Source organism: Pseudorasbora parva, chromosome 4, assembly GCF_024679245.1.
Source record: "Pseudorasbora parva isolate DD20220531a chromosome 4, ASM2467924v1, whole genome shotgun sequence".
Lineage (NCBI taxonomy): Eukaryota > Metazoa > Chordata > Actinopteri > Cypriniformes > Gobionidae > Pseudorasbora > Pseudorasbora parva.
The window spans coordinates 13,242,385-13,267,225 of NC_090175.1; the positions used below are offsets into that span (position 1 = coordinate 13,242,385).

Sequence of the window (24,841 nt, forward strand, 5' to 3'; positions counted from 1 at the left end):
ATCAAAAATGTTCTCCTAATACATTTTTATCCAAAAATAAAATAAAAAATAGTGTAGTTGTTTACCAAGGAAGCAATGAAAAAAATCAAGGCAAATATTGCTTTTCAGCTGAATATTTTATTGTGCATTATTTCCAATCATTTTTTTTTTTTTGTCAAATTATATAAAGTGTAAAAATACTGTTTATATAGGACATGACATTTTAGTTATGATAGTAGCCATAGCAAGACTAAACTGGCCATTTCATTCCAAAAATATTTAAATTATAATTTCCATCATTTTTTACGAAGTAGGGGAAATGACTAGAAATGCTCATGACTTAAAAAAAAAAAAAAAAAAACTGTATGTCCATGGACAAATGAAATAAATTAGTGAGTGTTGTTTGAAGAGTTTTTTCTTTTCTTTTCAGGAGGACCTTTTTTCAGACCTTTTTGAACACTCATTAATGTTTTTGCTATAACTGAACCACGAAATAGATAATAAATTATAAATAGATAATTGTTTAAAATAAATCTTCAAAATAATACTAATATTAACAGTCTTGTATTATAATATAGTAACCAAGAAATAAATGTTCAATAATTTAAAAAAATCAGCTTTTTAAAAATTAAATTATGAAGTGAATATTTTAAAACAAATGTAATACTAAAACTGAAATATGTGGATATAATACTATGGTATTTGTTCTTATTTTTTTAAATTGATCAGGAAACTTGTACAAAAATAATTTCAAACTTTTTGCTTCATCATGCAGCTACAAAGCCCTTATTTTGTAACCTGGTCAACCTGTGCAGTCTGCTTCCCATGCCGATGTCTGACTGCATAAGTAATGACCGGTCTGTTTTAAAGCCTGCTCAGCGTGCTTGCACACAGACGGTAAATGGGCATGGAGCCAGAGTCAGGCCGAAGCGTCCGTGCATGGATGGAGCAGATTTCCCCTCAGGAAGCCTAAATGTGAAGGCCTGCATTAGGCTGGTGAACATCAGAAACAGCTCCATCTTAGCCAGCTGCTCTCCCATGCACACCCTGCGACCTGTGGCATACAGAAAACGCTTATTTAAACATCCTTATTATAAGAGTAGTTTGTAATTTAGGGTACATTTACATGACAATAGCCGCGTTTTCACTGTCGGGCCAGTGCGACTTTCATCAGGCCGGGCTGGGCTTATAGCCTCAGACCTGTAGCACCGAGCCTGTAATACGTAAAACCTGCCCATAATACGCTTCTCTGGAACAACGTCACACAAACCCATCATTTCACCAACAAATGGAAGTTTTATCAGAAAACTAATCAGAGAGAAATCACTGGAAACTAGTGAGATGGCAAAGCCAACATCACATAAGCTGCTGTTTGTTGGCATTTTTGTTGGCCACTTAAAGATTTAAAACACAGGCATTAATATTTTAGCACAGTTTTACAATAATAAGTGATACATTTATCATAATAAATGTGTTCGTTTTCCTCAGAAAAAGTGGTATTTACCATTATTTCACAACAGAAAGAGGACACGCGTACTTAGTCGCGTCCGTTTCTGTTTATATGGGACAGTTTATCACATTTAGAAAGAACAATCACGTCTACATAATTTCCATCAAAAATACGACTTGAACAGCTTTAGCACTCTCTCAGTGACAGTTACAGTTATATCTTCAGACAGAGAAGCAGAGGAAGCTCCTGAAAAGTGCTTTATTTTATGATATATGTGGAGTTAAATATGGATATCAGTCTGGTATAAAGAGACCAGACCAGACCAGACTGACAGATACAAATAATGTGATAGCCTATGATATGTCTAATTTCTTCAAGCAGTAGTATTTTACCATGTTTAGCCAATTATCGTAATGGTTAGCGCAAATAGTGTCTTTTGCCTGGCATAGGCTACAAATGTATTACAAATCTACGTAGAGTCATAAAAGTTAGTCTGGAATTACCATAGACAGTAAAAGAAATGGACAGAGCTATCCCATTGACTTCAACGGCGGAAAGTGATGTCAGTAAAGGAGCACTCATTTCCTGATGGCTGAGCGAACTGCGCAGGCTCAGACTGAGATTGACGACGTAGATCTGACGTAAGCAACCTGTCTGACAGCTGTAGGTCATCTAGTAGTTGTGGAAAGTGAAATCTGATTCACGTTGTTTAAATATTTTCTCTCGTTGCTTTTGGCTCACTATGGGCTTCTCCCCATTCTTCTCCCTTGACTTTATCAGACTTTATGTCTCCACGTCCCCCCGACTGTCTCATAAGCCCTATTCGGACTGGATTAGTTTAACATGGGGACGTGGGGGTAAAGTAATTATTACCAGAGGTTCTCAGTGATTTTAGTCCCGTCTGAATGTGCCATCTCGGTAATCATTACGGACAATGTCAGTAAAGATTACCGAGACTTTTACCTTCTGTAAAAAGGTCTGAAAAAATGACCTCGGGTAATACTAATCCCATTCGAATAGACCTGCTGTAAAAATGTATGGTAAAATTCTGTCATTTCCTGTTTAAAAGTTTTAAAAAAAAGTGCATTTTGCGAACTTGGAGGCGCTTGAAGCATTCGGTTGCGTTGTAGGTGGTGGGGCAAATCTGTGGAAAATGTCCGGTATTTTCCGCATATCATTTAAAGCAAAAAGAAGATCAAAAGCACTTATTAGAGGCACAACACATTTAAGCTCTAGGAAAGTGTCTATTACCAACATAATCCCATCAGAATCGTTAGACTGGACCTAACTGTTTATTAAAACACACATATATATTGGAGACGGAGTTCAGACTGGCGCTCAGGTTGTGTGTTTGCTCATGTTGGTAACGTCATACGCACATGACGTCAAGGAGGTGCGTAAAGCGGGTTACTCCTCCCACTCCTGCTAGTTTTACTGAGATGTCTTATTAATATTACAGACGTCCTGAGGTAAAATGACTTTACCCCCATGTCCCCATGTTAATCTAATCCCGTCCGAATAGGGCTATAGACAGTAAAAGATTGCCTGCAAGCGTCTCCTCAGGTCTATACGGTAATTTCTCAACTGTGCGACAGAGTCGCGTTGGTTATGACGCAATCGTTAGCCTATTTTTACAAAAACAGCTACTACGGGGGGATAGTGTAAGATACAAGGTAACGGAGCCTTTTATGCATTGTCGTGTTTCTTTAGAAATAAACAATGGACAAATGGAGTCTTTAAATGCCTCAGATGTAAAGTTATTCACTGTCAAAGTGACTCAAAAATGAATGGGAGTCAATGGGATGCTAACAGCAGGTGATGGCTTGGTTAGCAATGGCCGCCGCTATGGGTGGAACGCTTTCCGAGTGCGAGATTACCCCCTTGGGAATTACTGACGACTCATTTCGGTTTATTCTTTCGGGAGACAGTCGGGCCAAAAGGTATTTTGGTAAGTACCGGTTCCAGTTGTGTTTCCGCTTGAGCATGGTACAGCACGATTAACCGTTCTCGGCCCGGTTGGCTAACCGTGCTGAATCTTGCTGGTAGAATCCGTGAAGTGACGTCGAAACTCAGGATTGTCAGTTGCCTTGCTATCAGTTTCTTTATAGCTGGCGCTCTGTTTGAGCAACGTAAACACAAATTAATTATAAAATTAAAAGAAATGTCTAATCGTTCTTCATAATGTGGTCGTTATTTACATCACATATTATCAGTAAACCATTGTGTTACGCAACGACTGACGCAAAAGTGGCTAATAACATTTTGCTCTTTGAAACTTTACAGACTTTCACAAACAGCTCTATTACACACTGCATGAAAGGAAATCTCACAATAGGGGCACTTTAAAAGCTAAATATTGCTGGTTTCTAGACTGCATTTTGTCAGTCAAAAACCTACCTATTCCAAATGGAATAAAGCAATCTTTCCTGAGAAGCTTGCCCTGTTCGTCCAGAAACCGGGCGGGATTGAAGTCATCAGGATTTTCCCACACAGTAGGATCCCTATGTACTGACCAGAGGTTTGGGATGATAACTGTTCCTTTAGGAATAGTGTACCCTCGGAACTCTGGGAAGAGACACATTTAGCTGAAAAATGTATTAAATAATAATACAAAAAATATATATTTTTATGTATCCTCTGAAAGTATATGTTCAGTGATAATATTTGTACAAACCTTGGATTTGTTATTAAAATAATACAAATTTAATTTTAAAGCTTAAAGTCTGACTATTATCAACCTCGTGGATTATGGCAGAGTTTGAGTTGACCTGGTCTGGTTTTATTCATTAATTATTTACTTTAGACAAACATATAATAAACAACACAAAAACAAAAGTCCAATACTTTCAGGAGACCTTATATAAAATATTAAAAATTCATAGGTGAATCATAAACATATTTTACCCCAAATCAGATGAAAAATTCAATATGTATATAATAGTATAAATAAAAAGTATGTATATGTATTTCTTCTTTTTTTGTGCACACAGACATATATGTGACAGATATGTGTGTGTGTGTGTGTATATGTATATATACAGCCCTGAAATTTTATATATATATACAACCCCAAATCAGAAAAAGTTGGGACAGTATGAAATGTGCAAATAAAATAAAAAAGAAGTGATTTCTAAAATTACTTTGACTTGTATTTCATTGCAGACAATATGAACACAAAATATTTCATGTTTTGTCTGGTCAACTTCATGTCATTTGTAAATATGCATCCTTTCCTGTCATTCACACCTGCAACACATTTCAAAAAAAGTTGGGACAGTAAAGCATTTACCACTTTGTAATGTTGCCATTCCTTGGCAATGACAGGAAAGGATGCATATTTACAAATGACATGAAGTTGACCAGACAAAACATGAAATATTTTGTGTTCATATTGTCTGCAATGAAATACAAGTCAAAGTAATTTTAGAAATCTACTTTCTTTTTTTATTTGCGTTTTCCAAACTGTCCCAACTTTTTCTGATTTGGGGTTGTATATATATATATATATACACACACACACACACACACACACACACACACACATGTTGGTCTATGTGGTTTACAGGGACTCTCCATAGGCGTAATGGTTTTTATACTGTACAAACCGTATTTTCTATCCCCTTACACCGCCCCTACCCCTAAACCTACCCATCACAGGAAACATTCTGCATTTTTACTTTCTCAAAAAAACATCATTTAGTAGGTTTTTAAGGCCATTTGAATTATGAGGACATTTGATATGTCCTCATAAACCACATTTATAGTGTAATACCAGTGTAATACCCATGTAGTTATACAAATTTGTGTCCTCATAAACCACATAAACAGGCTCACACACACACACACACACACACACACACACACACACACACACACACACACACACACACACACACACACACACACATTTTACTTTTTAGTTTGTTCAAATATATGAATAATAATAGCAATATCAATATCAAGTACTATTTAAGCAATTTATAATTCACTATTGTTTTTGCAAAACAGTAATGATATGTATTATTATTATCATTATTATTTTGCATTACAACATTAGGCAAACATTTTTGGTGTGTACAATTTTTCCTGCCCTAAAAATAACCTTAATTTTCTTTATGCAGAATATAATTTCTTATGTTTTTCTTTTGGTTTGGGGATGTAATATAATCAAGGCCTCACTTCTGTATTTTCCTCACCTGTGGTTTCGGAGGCCATGTGGGGTATGGACAGAGGAACCACAACAGTCATCCTCTGCACCTCCATGATGGTGGCTTCTGTGTACGGCAAACTGCCCTTATCGGTGAGAGACGGGACTCTGTCGGATCCCACCACAGCGGCAATCTCCTGCTGAACTTTCTCTGAGGGGTCATTATTAAAGAAATATGTCATATATTACCAGTACTTGCTATGCTCAACCAAACCTTCAGATGTTCGTCACATACCCTGCACTTCAGGATACAAGGACATGTAGAGAATACTCCACAGGACGCTATTTGTCGTAGTGTCAGTGCCCGCGATGAAGAGGTCCCCGATGATGTAGAAGAGATCGTCTTCTGAGAACAAGCTCTCTTCTGAACTATTTTCCTTTTGCTTTGCCAGCATCTCCACCAGATACATATCTATGAAGTCCCTGGGATTCTCCGGATCCAGCGTGGCCCTGTGCCTCGCTATGATTCTCTTCAGGAAGGCCGTGATATCGACCTCCGCGCGCCGCAGCTCCTTGAAAACGCCGCAGGGCAGGTAGTACAGCCAGGGAAAGACGTTGACCAGCAGAATGGAGGTGTTGACGCTGATCTCCAGCCCGTGGGCCATGAGATCCAGCATGGTCCTGAACTCCTGGTCCTGGTGATGAAAACGCTGACCCAGAGTCAGGGAGGAGATGACGTTGGAGACCGCATTGCTGATGAGAGGCGTCAGATCGATCCCAGAAGGCTCTGCTTGCTCAACGAGGCCCTGCAGCTCAGTTTTAATCATAGTCAGGCCTTCACGGATGCACGGCTCCAGACTCAGCTTGCCAAAGCCAAAGCTGCGCAGAGAGCTGTGACAGAACTTACGGTTTGTCCGCCACAGCGGACCGTAGGGTGCGAACACGATCCCTGTGAACAACATACAACACTTTGCTTTTTGAAATTCCGCTTTTGTTTTTTTAGGAACTTTACAAAAGCCTTTAAAAATGACGTCATGATCCTCAACAATTGATCAATATTTAGTATTATATAAAGTACATTAAATTGGAATTTTGAAACCAGACATTATATGTTCCTTTTTCTGTTTTATCCTATTATAATCTATTTTGTTTAGTTTAATTCTATTCTACTTTATAGTTAATTTCTCTATTGTCCTGTTCAGTTCTTTTCTGTTTTGCAGAATTATACCATTGTTCTATTCTGTTAAATTCTAAATTATTCTGTTCTGCTCCAGTCTATTATGCTCTGTTCTATTTAATTCTATTTAAATGTTCAATATTAATCTTTCATGTAATAGTCAGTGATGCTGATATGGCAATGAACTTAAATACTACTACTAATACTTCTATTGCTTATTCTGTTTAATTTAAATTATTCTAGTCTGCTCCAGTCTATTATACTCTGTTCTATTTTATTCCAATCTGCCCTGTTTTATTCTGTTCTGGTCTTTTCAGTGTCAGTCTCTCTCTTCCGCCATTCTATTTTCTTCAATTCTAAATGATCCTATTCTGCTCCAGTCTATTATACTCTGTTCTGCTCCATTTTATTCTGTTCTATTCTATTATTTGTCTATTCTATTCCATTATTCGTCAGTCTGTTCTATTGCTCTATTGTTGAATTCTAAATGATTCTATTCTGCTCTAGTCTGTTGTACTCTGTCTCAGTAATATCTGCTGTAGTCTATCACACTCTGTTCTATTCAATTGCATTGTGCCCTGTTTTATTATATTCTATGTCAGTCTCTTTTACTGTTCTGTTCATTCTAAATGGTTATATTCTATTCTGCTGTGGTCTATTGTACTCTGTTCTATTCTATTGTCTCACTCTCTTGTACTGTTCTTTTCGGCTCAGTTCTAAATGATTCAATTTCTGCTGTAGTGTATCACACACTGTTCTATTCGAATCTGTCATGCTCTATTATATTATTTGTCTGTCACTTCTACAGTCCTATTCTTTTTAAGTCTAAATGATTATATTCTGCTGTAGTCTATTACACTCTGTTCTATTCGATTCTATTCTGACGTTTATGCCTGTTATATTCTATTTTGTCTCAGTCTCTTCTACTATTATATTCTTTTCAATTTGAATGTATTCTATTCTGCTGTATTTTATCACACTCTGTTCTATTCTGTCCTGTTTTATGTCAGTCTCTTCTACTGTTCTGTTCATTCTAAATGTTTCTGTCTTAGTCTCTTATGTTCTTTTCTGTTCAATTCTACATTACTCTATTCAGTATGTCGTACAATGTTATATTCTATTGTGCACTGTTTTCGTTCTTTTCAATTCTGAGTCAGTTTCTTCTACTATTCTATTCTATTCTATTCTATTCTATTCTATTCTATTCTATTCTATTCTATTATCATGGTACGCAGCAATCATTACCTGTGCCTGTTAATCTTACCTTTCCTCTTGGTGATGATGGTTATGAGCGGTATGTGCGGTCTGTCTGAGAACACCTCCGGATAGTTTACCATCGCGTCCCGGACAGCGTCATATCCCGTCAGCACGACCATGAGCTGAGGTCCAACAAAAATGCTGAATATGTTTCCATACCGTTTGGACATTTCGACGAGTCCAGCCTGAGGTGACAGCGGATTTGAGACCGTCTTTGCAAACTCTTCGCGGTTCTGTGCAAATCGTTTTAAAATGAAAGAAGGCACCAAGAAGCCCCCGAAGTTGCCCACGACGGGCCACGGCTTCGGACCTGGAGGGATGTTCGCGTATCTTTGATGATTCTGGTACTTTTGCAGCACACAGAAAACAAGCACAAACGCAATCAAACCCACAATGTTTGCAGGCGAGAGCACATACTGCCACAGCAGACACGGCGAGGCGTCCATGACTCCCTCACTCATCAAAACACACCGATTCCTAAAAACAGACGCATAGCTCCTCCAGATCAATACTTCTTATCCGCTGATCAAACACATTTTCTTCCTGACGGTGTTGTTGGAGCGGTCGCATGGGTTGCGTGTTTTTGTACTTTCATTGGCTGAGAGCAGCACGCCGAGAGTTGATTGGTGAATCACCTGATGACGAGTACGAATGGGTGGGGTCAACTGAGGTCATGATCCGAATAGAGGAAGCAGGCAGAGAAGTTTCTGTTTCACCAATAAGAAAAAAGAAAAGAAAGAGAAGTTTCACCAGCGACGACGGTCGTCTTATTACTGGGTTTCACTTCTTTTGACAATATATAATAAAAGGAATAGTACATAAACAAATACTTTTCTTTAGAGCCTTTACAATTATGTAAAACTTAAATTAATAATGAAAAAAAAACATACTTCTATTTAAAAGGTATTAGCATCCCAAGTTTCTCACTCAATGCAATTTTTAAAGAAATATTTCTGTCAGAAATATCTGACAGATGAGGTCAGACAGGAATCTCCATGGACTAACGTTATGATGTTTGCGGATGACAATGTGATCTGTAGTGAAAGCAGGGAGCAGGTGGAGGAAAGTATACAGAGGTGGAGGTTTGCTCTGGAGAGAAGAGGAATGAAGTTTTGTCACAGAAAGACAGAATGAGAGTGAACCAAGTGGGACAGTGAGGTTAGAGGGAGAAGAGGTAAAGAAGGTGCAGGATTTTAAGTACTTAGGGTCAACAGTCCAGAGCAATGGGGAGTGTGGAAAAGAGGTGAAGAAGCGTGTGCAGGCAGGTTGGAATGGGTGGACAAAAGTGTCAGGTCTGTTGTGTGATAAAAGAGTACCAGAAAGAAGGAAAGGAAAGGTGTACAGGACAGTAGTGAGACCAGCGATGTTGTATGGTTTGCACAGAGGAAAAGATGGAGGAAGAGCTAGAGGTAGCAGAGCTGAAGATGTTGCGGTTCTCTTTCGGAGTGACGAGGATGGATATGATCAGGAATGAGTACATCAGAGGGACAGCACATGTGAGATGTTTTGGAGAAAGTTAGAGAGGCCAGACTGAGATGGTTTGGACATGTTCAGAGGAGGGAGAGTGAATATATCGGTAAAAGGACGCTAAGGTTAGAGCTGCCAGGCAGGAGGTCGAGAGGAAAACCAAAGAGGAGGGTTATGGCTGTAGTGAAGGAGGACATGAAGGTAGTCGGTCTGAGAGAAGAGGGTGCAGGGGATAGGACTAGATGGAGGAGGGTGCAGGAGATAGGGCGCAATGGAGGCAGATGATTCGCTGTGGCGACCGCTGAAAGAAAAAGCCGAAAGAAGAAGAATGCAACAAAAAGTACACCATGTGTTAATGTAAACCATTTATTTTCATAAACCATCTTTATATTTTTAAGACATATTAAATATGCATAAAATAAACTAAAATAACAGTTAGCGTGAATCATTAGAAAAATGTAATGCATGCATTTATAATATAAAATAGTGTATCAAATTAATAAAGCCCAATTTAAACAAAACTTTGACAAAAGTGTTCATAAATGACAATTAAATAAACAGACAAGGGGGAAATATGACAACTAAGAAGCATGCACAAACTGATAGATTCGTTTTGATGGAAGAGAGAGAATTTCCGAAAATCCATCATTTTACAACCATAACATTTTTAGTAGGCCATTCAAATACCTACAAAGGTGCTTTTTTGAAAGGCCACACTGAATTAATGTAAAGAAAAAGAAGACTTTTTCAAATAATTGTACAATATTTTGGTCATCAGGAACTGTTTGGCTCTTTGTTCTATGAGATGTAATTAGCAACAGTAGCCAAACAGTTTTTGGTCTTTGGTACGGTGTGTAAACACTGAGATAGCCACAAGCCAAACACTAAACATTTCCGCATGTTGGGCTAGGCGTTGTGATGAATCACATCATTCTTCCCGGCTGCTCTGCACCATGGAATATTTCTTACAGGGGTTCTTCAGGCAGGCAGGGGGCCATGTGATCGGCCAGCAGAAAGAGCAGGGCACTTGGGTCTGGACGTTCCTCTCGAAGAAGTTAAACACGGGGTTCCACCAGGTGTGAGTGAGGTAGTTGTTCGGAGAACACTTTAAAGTCTGGTGAAAACAGGAAAATATGAATTATTATCATACTAAGGATATATACAAATATTACAAACAGAAAGAACATTCTTATGCATGTCCATGCCATTTTCTAAGAAGTGGCAATGTTCAGGATAAAATAACTAGTTTAAATCTGGGTACATTTTCTTGGTTAAAACTCTAGAGTCTAAATGGTAAGTTACTCAGAATTGCGAAAATACAGTCAGAATTGTGAGAAAGTCTAAATAAACTCAGAGGTGCAACTTATAAACTGAGAATTGCAAGGAAAAACTCAGATTTGTGAGATATAAAGTCAGAATTGAGAGATATAAAGTCAGAATTGAGAGATATAAAGTCAGAATTGTGAGTTATAAAGTCAGAATTGTTAGATATAAAGTCAGAATTGTGAGATATAAAGTCAGAATTGAGAGATATAAAGTCAGAATTGAGAGATATAAAGTCAGAATTGAGAGATATAAAGTCAGAATTGTGAGATATAAAGTCAGAATTGAGAGATATAAAGTCAGAATTGTGAGATATAAAGTCAGAATTGTGAGATATAAAGTCAGAATTGAGAGATATAAAGTCCGAATTGTGAGATATAAAGTCAGAATTGTGAGACATAAAGTCAGAATTGTGAGATATAAAGTCCGAATTGTGAGTTATAAAGTCAGAATTGTTAGATATAAAGTCCGAATTGTGAGATATAAAGTCAGAATTGTGAGATATAAAGTCAGAATTGAGAGATATAAAGTCCGAATTGTGAGATATAAAGTCAGAATTGTGAGACATAAAGTCAGAATTGTGAGATATAAAGTCCGAATTGTGAGTTATAAAGTCAGAATTGTTAGATATAAAGTCCGAATTGTGAGATATAAAGTCAGAATGGAGAGATATAAAGTCCGAATTGTGAGATATAAAGTCAAAATTGAGAGATATAAAGTCAGAATTGAGAGATATAAAGTCAGAATTGTGAGATATAAAGTCAGAATTGAGAGATATAAAGTCAGAATTGTGTGATATAAAGTCAGATTTGTGAGATATAAAGTCAGAATTGTGAGATATAAAGTCAGAATTGAGAGATATAAAGTCAGAATTGTGAGATATAAAGTCAGAATTGTGAGATATAAAGTCAGAATTGTGAGATATAAAGTCAGAATTGTTAGATATAAAGTCAGAATTGAGAGATATAAAGTCAGAATTGTGAGATATAAAGTCAGAATTGTGAGATATAAAGTCAGAATTGTGAGATATAAAGTCCGAATTGAGAGATATTAAGTCAGAATTGTGAGATATAGTCAGAATTGTGAGATATAAAGTCAGAATTGAGAGATATTAAGTCAGAATTGTGAGATATAAAGGCAGAATTGAGAGATATTAAGTCAGAATTGTGAGATATAAAGTCAGAATTGTGAGTTATAAAGTCAGAATTGTGAGATATTAAGTCAGAATTGTGAGATATAAAGTCAGAATTGAGAGATATTAAGTCAGAATTGTGAGATATAGTCAGAATTGTGAGATATAAAGTCAGAATTGAGAGATATTAAGTCAGAATTGTGAGATATAAAGGCAGAATTGAGAGATATTAAGTCAGATTTGTGAGATATAAAGTCAGAATTGTGAGATATAAAGTGAGAATTGTGAGATATAAAGTCAGAATTGTTAGATATAAAGTCAGAATTGTGAGATATAAAGTCAGAATTGAGAGATATAAAGTCAGAATTGAGAGATATAAAGTCAGAATTGTGAGATATAAAGTCAGAATTGTGAGATATAAAGTCAGAATTGAGAGATATAAAGTCAGAATTGTGAGATATAAAGTCAGAATTGTGAGATATTAAGTCAGAATTGTGAGATATAAAGTCAGAATTGAGAGATATAAAGTCAGAATTGAGAGATATAAAGTCAGAATTGTGAGATATTAAGTCAGAATTGTGAGATATAAAGTCAGAATTGAGAGATATAAAGTCAGAATTGAGAGATATAAAGTCAGAATTGAGAGATATAAAGTCAGAATTGTTAGATATAAAGTCAGAATTGTGAGATATAAAGTCAGAATTGTGAGATATAAAGTCAGAATTGTGAAATATAAAGTCAGAATTGAGAGATATAAAATCAGATTTGTGAGATATAAAGTCAGAATTGAGAGATATAAAGTCAGAATTGTGAGATATAAAGTCAGAATTGAGAGATATTAAGTCAGAATTGTGAGATATAAAGTCAGAATTGAGAGATATTAAGTCAGAATTGTGAGATATAAAGTCAGAATTGAGAGATATAAAGTCAGAATTGAGAGATATTAAGTCAGAATTGTGAGATATAAAGTCAGAATTGAGAGATATAAAGTCAGAATTGTGAGATATAAAGTCAGAATTGTTAGATATAAAGTCAGAATTGAGAGATATAAAGTCAGAATTGTGAGATATAAAGTCAGAATTGAGAGATATAAAGTCAGAATTGTGAGATATAAAGTCAGAATTGTGATATAAAGTCAGAATTGTTAGATATAAAGTCAGAATTGTGAGATATAAAGTCAGAATTGAGAGATATAAAGTCAGAATTGTGAGATATAAAGTCAGAATTGTGAGATATAAAGTCAGAATTGAGAGATATAAAGTCAGAATTGTGAGATATAAAGTCAGAATTGTGAGACATAAAGTCAGAATTGTGAGATATAAAGTCCGAATTGTGAGTTATAAAGTCAGAATTGTTAGATATAAAGTCCGAATTGTGAGATATAAAGTCAGAATTGTGAGATATAAAGTCAGATTTGTGAGATATAAAGTCAGAATTGTGAGATATAAAGTCAGAATTGAGAGATATAAAGTCAGAATTGAGAGATATAAAGTCAGAATTGTGAGATATAAAGTCAGAATTGAGAGATATAAAGTCAGAATTGTGTGATATAAAGTCAGATTTGTGAGATATAAAGTCAGAATTGTGAGTTATAAAGTCAGAATTGTGAGTTATAAAGTCAGAATTGAGAGATATAAAGTCAGAATTGTGAGATATAAAGTCAGAATTGTGAGATATAAAGTCAGAATTGTGAGATATAAAGTCAGAATTGTTAGATATAAAGTCAGAATTGAGAGATATAAAGTCAGAATTGTGAGATATAAAGTCAGAATTGTGAGATATTAAGTCAGAATTGTGAGATATAAAGTCAGAATTGAGAGATATTAAGTCAGAATTGTGAGATATAAAGTCAGAATTGTGAGATATAAAGTCAGAATTGTGAGATATAAAGTCAGAATTGTGAGATATAAAGTCAGAATTGAGAGATATTAAGTCAGAATTGTGAGATATAAAGTCAGAATTGTGAGATATAAAGTCAGAATTGTGAGATATAAAGTCAGAATTGTGAGATATTAAGTCAGAATTGTGAGATATAAAGTCAGAATTGAGAGATATTAAGTCAGAATTGTGAGATATAAAGGCAGAATTGAGAGATATTAAGTCAGAATTGTGAGATATAAAGTCAGAATTGTGAGATATAAAGGCAGAATTGTGACATAAAGTCAGAATTGTTAGATATAAAGTCAGAATTGTGAGATATAAAGTCAGAATTGTGAGATATAAAGTCAGAATTGTGATATAAAGTCAGAATTGTTAGATATAAAGTCAGAATTGTGAGATATAAAGTCAGAATTGTGAGATATACAGTCAGAATTGTGAGATATAAAGTCAGAATTGTGAGATATAAAGTCAGAATTGTGATATAAAGTCAGAATTGTTAGATATAAAGTCAGAATTGAGAGATATAAAGTCAGAATTGTGAGATATAAAGTCAGAATTGTGAGATATAAAGTCAGAATTGAGAGATATAAAGTCAGAATTGTGAGATATAAAGTCAGAATTGTGAGATATTAAGTCAGAATTGTGAGATATAAAGTCAGAATTGAGAGATATAAAGTCAGAATTGAGAGATATAAAGTCAGAATTGTGAGATATTAAGTCAGAATTGTGAGATATAAAGTCAGAATTGAGAGATATAAAGTCAGAATTGAGAGATATAAAGTCAGAATTGAGAGATATAAAGTCAGAATTGTTAGATATAAAGTCAGAATTGTGAAATATAAAGTCAGAATTGAGAGATATAAAATCAGATTTGTGAGATATAAAGTCAGAATTGAGAGATATAAAGTCAGAATTGAGAGATATAAAGTCAGAATTGAGAGATATAAAGTCAGAATTGAGAGATATAAAGTCAGAATTGTGAGTTATAAAGTCAGAATTGTGAGATATAAAGTCAGAATTGTGAGATATAAAGTCAGAATTGAGAGATATAAAGTCAGAATTGTGAGATATTAAGTCAGAATTGAGAGATATAAAGTCAGAATTGTGAGATATAAAGTCAGAATTGTGAGTTATAAAGTCAGAATTGTGAGATATAAAGTCAGAATTGTGTGATATAAAGTCAGAATTGTGAGATATAAAGTCAGAATTGTGAGATATTAAGTCAGAATTGTGAGATATTAAGTCAGAATTGTGAGATATAAAGTCAGAATTGTGAGATATAAAGTCAGAATTGTGAGATATTAAGTCAGAATTGTGAGATATTAAGTCAGAATTGTGAGATATAAAGTCAGAATTGAGAGATATAAAGTCAGAATTGTGTGATATAAAGTCAGAATTGTGTGATATAAAGTCAGAATTGTGAGATATAAAGTCAGAATTGAGAGATATAAAGTCAGAATTGTGTGATATAAAGTCAGAATTGAGAGATATTAAGTCAGAATTGTGTGATATAAAGTCAGAATTGTGTGATATAAAGTCAGAATTGAGAGATATAAAGTCAGAATTGAGAGATATAAAGTCAAAATTGAGAGATATAAACTCAGAATTGAGAGATATAAAGTCAAAATTGAGAGATATAAAGTCAGAATTGAGAGATATAAAGTCACAAGGTCACAAACGTTTATATCTTTCATTTCTGGCTTTATTTCTACATGGTGATATGTTAATAGTCATGTACATTAATAGTCAGAAGTGAGAGTTATAATCTTAGAATGGTGAGAAATAAAGTCAGAATTTTGAGATAAAATCTCCTTTATTCTCTACCTTCTTTATTTTTTAATTCCGTGGCGGAAAGGACCTTTCATACATTTAGATCCAAAGCAATTAAACAAATCAACGTTATCATTGAGGACAGAAGCCCTGAAGCAACATCAGGACACATATTAATACATTATTAATGGGATTGAGATCTGTTCTGTCAGGATCCAACATATGACATTTCCATTAGCAGCCCAATGCCATAATTTACATTTTTTCATTGATGATTCTTCTGGCTATAACTACATATGACACTTTTCATATCGTAGGCTACTTTGCTTATAACAAAAAGAACAAGTGTGATGTGTTTTGATAGTTTGAAAGGATTTTTTCCTGTGCAAAACATCTAGATTGGCTTAAATCGAATGTGCTGCACTTTACCATCATCAGGGAGTCATTTCTCAAATGCTCGGCCTAATGGATTTTGATATCCTCAAAATACTCTGAGTCATGTAAACACTTTCAGTAAAAGGCTTAGTGCCATTTTGGTGCCTTAGGTTTAATGACACCCAGAATCTAAATCACTAATTGAGCTGAGAGCATCCCTTTGGTTTTAGTTGTCTACTTTGTATTTGTAGTTGTCTACTCAAGGCTGGAGGTCAAACCATAAGTCAAAGAAATCAACTATATGCAAAACAAAGCATATCAAGCTACATCCGTGAACAAGAACTCATGTAAACAAAAACAAAAAATTATGACTAAAAGGGACTTTTAGCTTACATGTTTCAGCTTTGAGGTAAGCTACAATACCGGTCAAAAGTTTGGGGTCAGTAAGATTTTTTTTTTTACAAGAAATTAATATTTTTATTCAGCAAGGATGCATTGATCAAAAGTAATAATTTTTAATATTCAAAGAAATGATGTGCTTTTGAACTTTATATCCATCAAGGAATATTAAAGGAGTACTTCAGCGCTGGGAAGATGAATCTGTATTTAAACGGTCATTAATGTAGTAGAAATGTGAAATTATTTTTGAATTTGGTGCTTTCTAGACTGAGAAACGACAGAAAATGTATTTTTGTCTCATGGGGATGAAAGACTACAATTCCCAGAATGCTTCGCTGCCCTGTGAGGCCATTCCCAAAGCCACCTGGAATTCAGTGACTGAGTTCAGAAAGTACAATTAAAAACTGAACGTGTGTGTTCAATATAACGAGACGAGTTGCCGTCTGAGTCTCACTGCACTAACTCAGATTAGGAGTCAGATTACATTTAACGTCATAAATGAGCTGATGAGCTCTCATGATGAGAGCTGAGGTAATCGCGACCACATTCGCGGCATACATTCACAACGCGTTTTCAGTTCATGCCTTTGGAAGCTTAACTTTCATAGAAATTAATTTGAGAAGTTAAAACACTTAAATTGCTCTGCATCCGTTTAAATTAATGCCTGCAGCTGCGACCTGTGGTGTGAGTGAGATCTCCATTCCCCACGCGCGAGTTGAAAACATGCGGAAGAGCTCCCTCTGCTGGCTGTAGTCTTTAGCCTCTGGCCAAGCATTCCAAAGATGACGCAAATATCGGCAATTTGCATCACGAGAGGAATTTTTCCAGAAATAAAATGCCTAAATCTCTCGTCTCAGGGGGATATAAGAGGGGGGAGCACAATCATTTGAATATACTCCAGGGTTTCTACTGATACAAAGCCATATGCTAATCGCTGAAGTAACCCTTTAAGTAGCACAACTGTTTTCAAAATTGATGATAATAATAAGATTATATATATATATATATATATATATATATATATATATATATATATAAAATAATTCTTACGTATCAAATCATCATGCTAGAATGATTTCTGAAGGATCATGTGACACTGAAGACTGGAGTAATGATGCTGAAAATTCAGTTGTATCACAGAAATCAATTACATTTTTAAATATATTCAATTTAATGTATTTACTGTACATTTGACCAAATAAATGCAGTCTTGGTGAGCAGAAGAGACATCTTTTAAAAGCATTTTTAAAAATCCCCTAAATTTTGAACAGTAGTGTATACGCTAGTGTAAAATATTAACAAAAAATATTATTGACATTATCTGATGCTTGTATAAATCCCTTTTATATCATATGACCAACCTGAATTTCCTCTTTTAAGGGTAAATACAAAAACAGGAAGATGACCAAAATCCTTAAATAATAAAATCCTTATTCAAGCATTCTTTTATTTCACATAACTGATATATCTACCTGCAGATTAGCCATAGTGTGATACCAGTAGAACAGTCGTGTGGTGATAAAATACGCCACCACCACATCTACGGTGTAGTGTTCATGGGCCACCAGGATACACACAACGCCCACAGCAGCCGTTAGCCAACAAAGAAGATGGTACCACCAGAAAGAACGAGGAGAATCTAGAAAGAAAGAAAGAAAGAAAGAATTATAATGGACTATTGTCTGAACACTGAACGTGCTAAATGAATGGCTAGAAAGTGCCTCAATTCTTCTGATTGGCTAAAAACAGGATCTAGGTCTGTAATTAGCAAACAGTCATTGTATTTGTGTGTTTGTATTAGTCTGAGAAAGTGACATACACTCCTTGAGGAAGAGGTATGTGAGCGTGAGAATGACAGTGTGGCCGCTGTAAAGGAAGTCTCCACACAGCAGATGGGAGCCGGTGATTGATAAGCCGCCACCAGAGAGCAACTGCAGGACACGCTGCAGCTTCGCTTGCGAATCTCCGTAGAGCTGAATGAAAGGGTTGGGGAAATGCATTAAAGAACATTATGAGTGCTTTGTTGACATGAATCTAGGAATGAAGTCATTCCAAAAACGGATACAATCTGAACCCTTTGTAAAGGCCGCAATATTTGTCCTGAGGAAGGCAGAGGATATTACAGATTTATGAAGCCAAATGAGTTTTCTTCTCTTATTATATCCAGGTATAAGATCCCGAGGGGATCATGAGAAAGCTGAGATACTGTTTTAAATCGGCGTTTACCTTTGGGGCACAGACCATGTGCATGCCAGGCACGGGTAGAGTGGTGACGTACATGGTTATGCATCTATACATGTACAATGTGCCGAGAAGGAAGAAATATCGTCTTCCTACAATAGCCCTATATAGAACAGAAAAAAAATTGTTAAAGTTTAGCTGTATAATATTTCCATGCTACAGCATGACTTGCCCCCAAATAACAAAAATGGACGAATCCATAAAATTGTCACCCAATGCGATTCAAACAATAAATGGTGTTTTGGCACTCTTTGTTGTGGCGTGGCAGATCTCTGTATAGGCGCCTCACTTCAGCTCTGCAGCACATTTAGCATTTTTTTGAGAATTAGGCATATCTGAATTTAAAAGAGCACCCTACCCACATACATTAGAGTAAATTGATAAAAATTGTCTCATTTTACAGAAAACACTCAAACATTTAACACAATGGTGGAATATTGCATATTTTCTATTGTATCTATTCACAATTTTATGATAAACATATATAAAAATAAATATTTTGATTTATTTTTAATTAATTTGTTATTTAAAAATCTATATATTTTTTAATCTGTTTGGTCTACAACCTTTCTGGAAGTTTCTACGGATTCTACAAATTGGCACTAAACAGGGGAAAAAATCATTTTCTTGATATCTCCTTCCAAAAAAAAAAAGTTATTGAGATGTATCTGTCCAAACTATCTAATAACTCCTACTCATCTGCATTGACATAAGCCTGCCACTAGGAAATCGAAAAGAAGGCTCCGCTCCTTCGACTTTGTAAAGGGAGATCTCGGGCTCTGATTGGTCTAGAAGCATGATCGATATATGTGTATAAAGAGCTGAGATTCTCAGCTTTTTTGTCGTATGGTGCAATACGTGTTGACGTCATAAAAATCGCGGCTAACATCGACAATCAAAAGTAAGCATAATAAGAGTTTTTTTCTGCATCACATGATTTGATCTGGACATCGGTGACATATTACAGTGTCGTTTGGCCATGCTTGCTCACAGACATGTGAAAATAGTCTCATTTTGGAGAAAACAACATAAGGAACAAGCTGATATAGAGTTTGGGGCTAGTAGCTTTACAACAAGTTTGTGATCTGAACAAGAATCACAACACGCACATCTCTTCCTCTTTAATACTAGTTACAGAATAAACATGAATGAACATCTGAAGGTATGTTGAAAGATATAGTACAAATTACTGTAATCGCTCAATCAGTGTTTCCACGACAGAAAGACGTCAGTAACACAGCTTATAAACAATATGTCATGTAACAGCCATGCCATTCAGTGTCCACGGCTTGCTAGAGAAATTAACTCTTTCTTTAAATATGTAAGCCTGTATATTCATATTTTTCTTAACCCGTCTTGATTATTTAATGTATATTTTTAATGATTGTTTAAATAATTCTGTCACAAAAACAAGTTATGATGGCCACTGTATAAATTAATATATTTTAACAACGAAGTGGAGTAGAAACATAATATTATCATTAGATTTAGAAGTGCAAAAATGGCCTTATATGCAATTTACATGTTTGCATACAATTTTTATGTGAGTGTTGATTTTTATTTCTATAAATAAATAGCAACTGAATTTAATAGTTTGGGCCCTGTTGTTAATTGTAACCTTTACGTAATATTATAGTAATGTGCAATTAAGGGTTCCCTTTATATAGTTTACAGCATTAGCAGAGACAGAATTTTTCCTCCTTAAGAAAATGTTAATTATAAACGCATTTAAAGTGACAGAGACAGTTCTGTTTAATAAAAAAAGCTATTTTATATAGATTATTATATATATATATATAGAGAGAGAGAGAGAGCGAGAGAGAGAGAGAGAGAGAGAGAGAGAGAGAGAGAGAGAGAGAGAGAGAGAGAGAGAGAGAGAGAGAGAGAGAGAGAGAGAGAGAGAGAGAGAGAGTATATTATTGGTAATTATGTTGACATTTTAAATATGGTAAAAATTGATGCCATTTACATTAAGTACAAATATATGGCCTTGTTTACTAAATGTCTGGTTGAGCCGGACAAAATAACGAAAAACACAGAATCAGTTACAGCAACAAAAGTGTAGGGGTAAGATGCATCGCAAATCGACCTGAGGTTTGAAATCCGCTTTTTGCTGAAATCGCTTTATTCCCTTTTCCCATCATATATCAGATCGGAAAGGCATTTATTTTCAATAAGAATTAATAAAGTATTAAAATAAGTGAAAACAAAGCTCCTTAGATGTTTAATAATAGGTGTTTAGCGTACGTGCTGAATTAGAGATGATAAAAGTGAGTGGGTCCAATATCATTGCTCTTAAAAAGTAAGTGGGTTTAGGTTCTGAAGCCCATGGTTAGTAGAAGGTCTAAAGTGGACCAAAATTAAGTGCTACATTTAATTATATTATCTAACTAAATTATCATTGACAATACTTAACATTTTTAAGAGTGTCAGTTGTTACTTTACACTCTTTTTTGTGGGAAGTTTTTGGTTATGATATCTATGAAACTGATTTTCCCAGTGCAATATTAATTTTCATAACTGCTTGCATTCACATTTAATTCTCCCTGCTCTATATATCATCCTAAACATAACCCTAACAAACCATTAAATGCCAGAGTAATCTAATAGAGCAGATCAATAGACTAGAATGTCATCATCAGTATAATATAGAGTGATTCCTCTTACTTGTATCTGTGAAAGAGCAATTGAATGGACCATATAGACACCAGAACCATTCCATTGACCTCAGTCACTGTAAAGGCCCACTGCACGCGGTCTATATAGTCAAAGAACTTATCCGGCAGCGGTGGGCTGCTCTCCTTGGGGGGTACTCTCTCATGAACCACAGTGATCATAACCGTTGTCAAAACCAGGTTCAAAGCTGCATAAAACAAAGCGATGAACGTCTTCCACCATTCCGACGGCAATCGGTTGCCTTTTACTTCCGGCACAGAGATTTTGACATAGTCTCGATGTCTGACCAGTCCTTTTCTCAAGCCGTTCCGCTTCGCATCTTCAGCAGTGTGGCTGTGGACTGGGCAAGATGTGCCAGGGGATGTAACTCCATCTGTTCGGGTGGTGTCAGCGGGGTCCTTGTTTCCTTGGTGGTCTTTGGATGCCATGAGTGCCCACAACTACCCAATAATGACGACTTCCTGACAAGAATCTCCTGTAAGGCACTATAGGTTCCTCTCCACTGCGGTGATAATGAAAGGCCTCAGTTTTCAGCTCTCAAATGATGTGGCTGGAACAGCCTTTTAAAAAAAGAAAACAGAAGTACATTATAGACATATATAAAGTGTTGCATCATCTAACATGCACGTTAATAGATGCTATTTTGATCACAGGCCTTTAAAGCAAAACTAATGTACTTAATTTATTAGTGCTTCTTCACAATAAAACAAAAGAGTATGTAAAAAAAAACAATATATTATATAGTCAATTTACACTTTAAATTAATAATACACATTTTTATTTATTCAGGAATGACACATTATATAGACAATAAAGACGTACATTTATACACAAGATTTCTGAATCAAATAAATGCTGTTCTTTTGAACTTTCCACTTGAATATTGAGCAGCACAACTATTTTCATCATTGATAATAGTAAAAAAATGTTTCTTCAGCAGCAAATCAGCATGTTTGAATGATTTCTGAAGGATCATGTGACGCTGAAGACTGGAGGAATGATGCTGAAAATACAGCTTTGATCACAGGAATAAATTATATTCTAAAATATATTCAAATAGAAAACAGTTATTTTAAATTGTAATCATTTTTCAAAATATCACTGTATTACTTATTAGTAGTATTACTACTAATAATTACTTTATTTTTAATCAAATAAGTGCAGCTTTGGTGAGCAGAAGAGGCTTCTTTTAAACTTCTTTCTTCGTCTTATGTATTTTTGATCAAATAAATGCAGTTTTGATTATATTTATTTCAAAAACATTAAGAAATCTTACCAGCTCTAAACTTTTGAATGGTGAAAGTACAAAATTTAAAAACTGAACACACATTCATTTTATTATTAATTAGTTGATGCTATTTACTGTCTCAATTTGTTCAGGTACAAAGCTGATGCACTTTTTGAATGGTTTGATTTTAATATACTTTCTGTTAGTCGTCTTGTCTAGAAATCTATATATATACTGTATGAAATGTTCTCCGACCATCTGTTATATGTTCATTGTAATCAAATAAAGCAAAGCATATCATTTGAAAGCCGAAACATCACAACTGCCATCTAGAGAAAAGCCACACCGAAGAAAACTAGCTGTGTTCATTTTTGAGTCCAGCATTGACTTCTCAACCCAGAAACAAGAGCATTTCAGGAATGGCCTTTTATCGGAAAGATTTCAGAACATTTCTGCTCCATAACACGGAAAGTGCATCTCAAAAACCATCATCACCACAACATACAATATTTACAAGCAACAAACAGAGCTTTAGGAAAGACGCAGAAAAGATGATGGATTGTACGAATCACTCAACACGAAGGCATCGATTTCCTACAAATCAATTTAGGCTGAAATGTAATTGCATCGGAAATGAGTTCCTGTTACAAATCTGCTCCACATGAACATCGGACACAACATCTGTTCACTGTACTGCAACAAGAGATAAAGACCTATCATCATATCTAATAACTTTTATACTAATACATTATGTGAATGCACAAAAACTAAATCACAGATCAAAACAGACAAAGAGGTTTTCCTAGCTATATTTCTCTCATTCAGTATCACTTGCCTGTTGTTTCCCGCAGCTCTACAAGCAGAACTGAGCGCCCTACACTCCTCCTCTGACAATCTCTCTCAAACTTGCCTTCATCCCTCCACGTTCAGAGGGGCATGTTTTCCCAGTCTCCACCCTGCGCTCTAATGGTGATGCTTGTGGTGGAGACCTGGCAGGGGAAAATCTCTTCCACATGCTCCCAGAGGCTGTAAATGGATGGCTTGGCTGGCTGGGCTCCGCGCGTCCCCTGCCCTGCCTCCGTGCTATTTCCAGCCCTGACTCCAGCTTCCAGACCAAGGCTGTATTTTACTCCCAGGGAGCAGCAGTGCCCGGTCGCAAACAAATTGGTAATGATATGTTTCCGAGGCCTGCTGAGCGTCCTCCCTCCCACCTCGTGCGGAGGTTAAATTCAGCATCAAAGGGAAGGACAGAAAAAGCAGAAGAGACCCCGCCTCACACTTAAAAAGATGAGAGAGAAAGGCTTTTCTCCTCGTGTGCTGACTCTGAGTTGATTATATTATCCCTTTCAGGCACACTCATGCACTTGAGTTCTTGAACTTGCATACTTTACTGAATTTGAATGGCTTGTGTTGTAGGATTACACATTTGTGTGTGTCTTTTGCATAAAAGCATGTGCTAAGTGAACAATGTAAATTCACATTTGCATATACTACACTAACCTACACTTTCTCTGTGTGCATGATTTAATGAAAACAGCACATGAATATAGAAATGCGGATTAAACTGACTTGAATTACCTGTGTATTAAACAATTTTACTGCACAACTTCCAGGCAATCATAATCGAGTATTCAGATTACAGACAGACCATGGTATAACCAGGATTAATCAATATGACAGCAATAGGTCTCTCTATTTGAAAGGTGTTTAAATTAGACAATTTATTTTTCAGTATACTGAATCTGATATCAACAGGTTTGTGTAGGTTTAGGGTTGGTTTGGCAGACATCATCCCCTCTATAAGATGTCTTCACTGATATAGTGAAACCAACATGTGTGAGTGTGCGCGCGCATGTGTGTAACCATACAATTATCTTCAGATGTAAATTATGAACTTACTATATACACACCCTTTGAAGGTTTATGGGATGCCTCCTTGGCTGGGACTAAACCGCCGCGCCTCTCCCAAGTGAATTGATAGCTGGGTAGAAGAGAGGGTACAATGTTCTGAGTTATTATGCCCTACAAAGAGTGCATCTTTGTAATGCCCATCAGTTCTCCAAATTTAGATTGTGCTAATTGAACTGGATTATCGACTGAACATTATGCAACCAGAAAAGTTCCAAATAATCTCAGAATATATATAAAAAAGAAAAAAAGAATAACAGGATTAAGAAAGGGGCCTGTCAACTGTTTGGTTACAGACATTCTTCAAAATCATCTTTTGTGTTCAGCATAAAAAAATAAATTGCAACAACCTGAGGGCGATTAAATGGTGACATTTTTAATTTTTAGGTTAACCCTCCCTTTAAGGCCAATTTATACATTTTTTTGTTGTC

The 24,841-nt window shown here is 35.7% G+C and overlaps 2 protein-coding genes across 3 annotated transcripts; both read right to left on the reverse strand.

Annotated features, from left to right (window-relative positions):
- Positions 1 to 357: 357 nt before the first annotated feature.
- Positions 358 to 8,583, reverse strand: cyp2u1 (cytochrome P450, family 2, subfamily U, polypeptide 1). Its single transcript, XM_067440971.1, has 5 exons — positions 8,018 to 8,583; positions 5,872 to 6,525; positions 5,626 to 5,787; positions 3,827 to 3,994; positions 358 to 1,033 (listed from the first exon to the last, which is right to left on the reverse strand). The coding sequence occupies exons 1-5, from the start codon at positions 8,469 to 8,471 to the stop codon at positions 855 to 857; spliced, it is 1,617 nt and encodes a 538-aa protein (XP_067297072.1). The 5' UTR covers positions 8,472 to 8,583; the 3' UTR covers positions 358 to 854.
- A 1,182-nt stretch (positions 8,584 to 9,765) lies between these two features.
- sgms2a (sphingomyelin synthase 2a) lies at positions 9,766 to 24,485 on the reverse strand. 2 transcript variants are annotated; one of them, XM_067442623.1, is made up of 6 exons: positions 24,413 to 24,485; positions 21,266 to 21,834; positions 18,584 to 18,701; positions 18,177 to 18,330; positions 17,830 to 17,996; positions 9,766 to 10,591 (listed from the first exon to the last, which is right to left on the reverse strand). In XM_067442623.1, exons 2-6 carry the CDS (start codon positions 21,700 to 21,702, stop codon positions 10,406 to 10,408), a joined length of 1,062 nt encoding a protein of 353 aa, XP_067298724.1. In that variant the 5' UTR covers positions 21,703 to 21,834; positions 24,413 to 24,485; the 3' UTR covers positions 9,766 to 10,405. The 2 variants fall into 2 exon arrangements, with proteins under 2 accessions (XP_067298724.1, XP_067298723.1); XM_067442622.1 differs by having other exon boundaries at positions 24,402 to 24,485.
- Between the last annotated feature and the right edge of the window lie 356 nt (positions 24,486 to 24,841).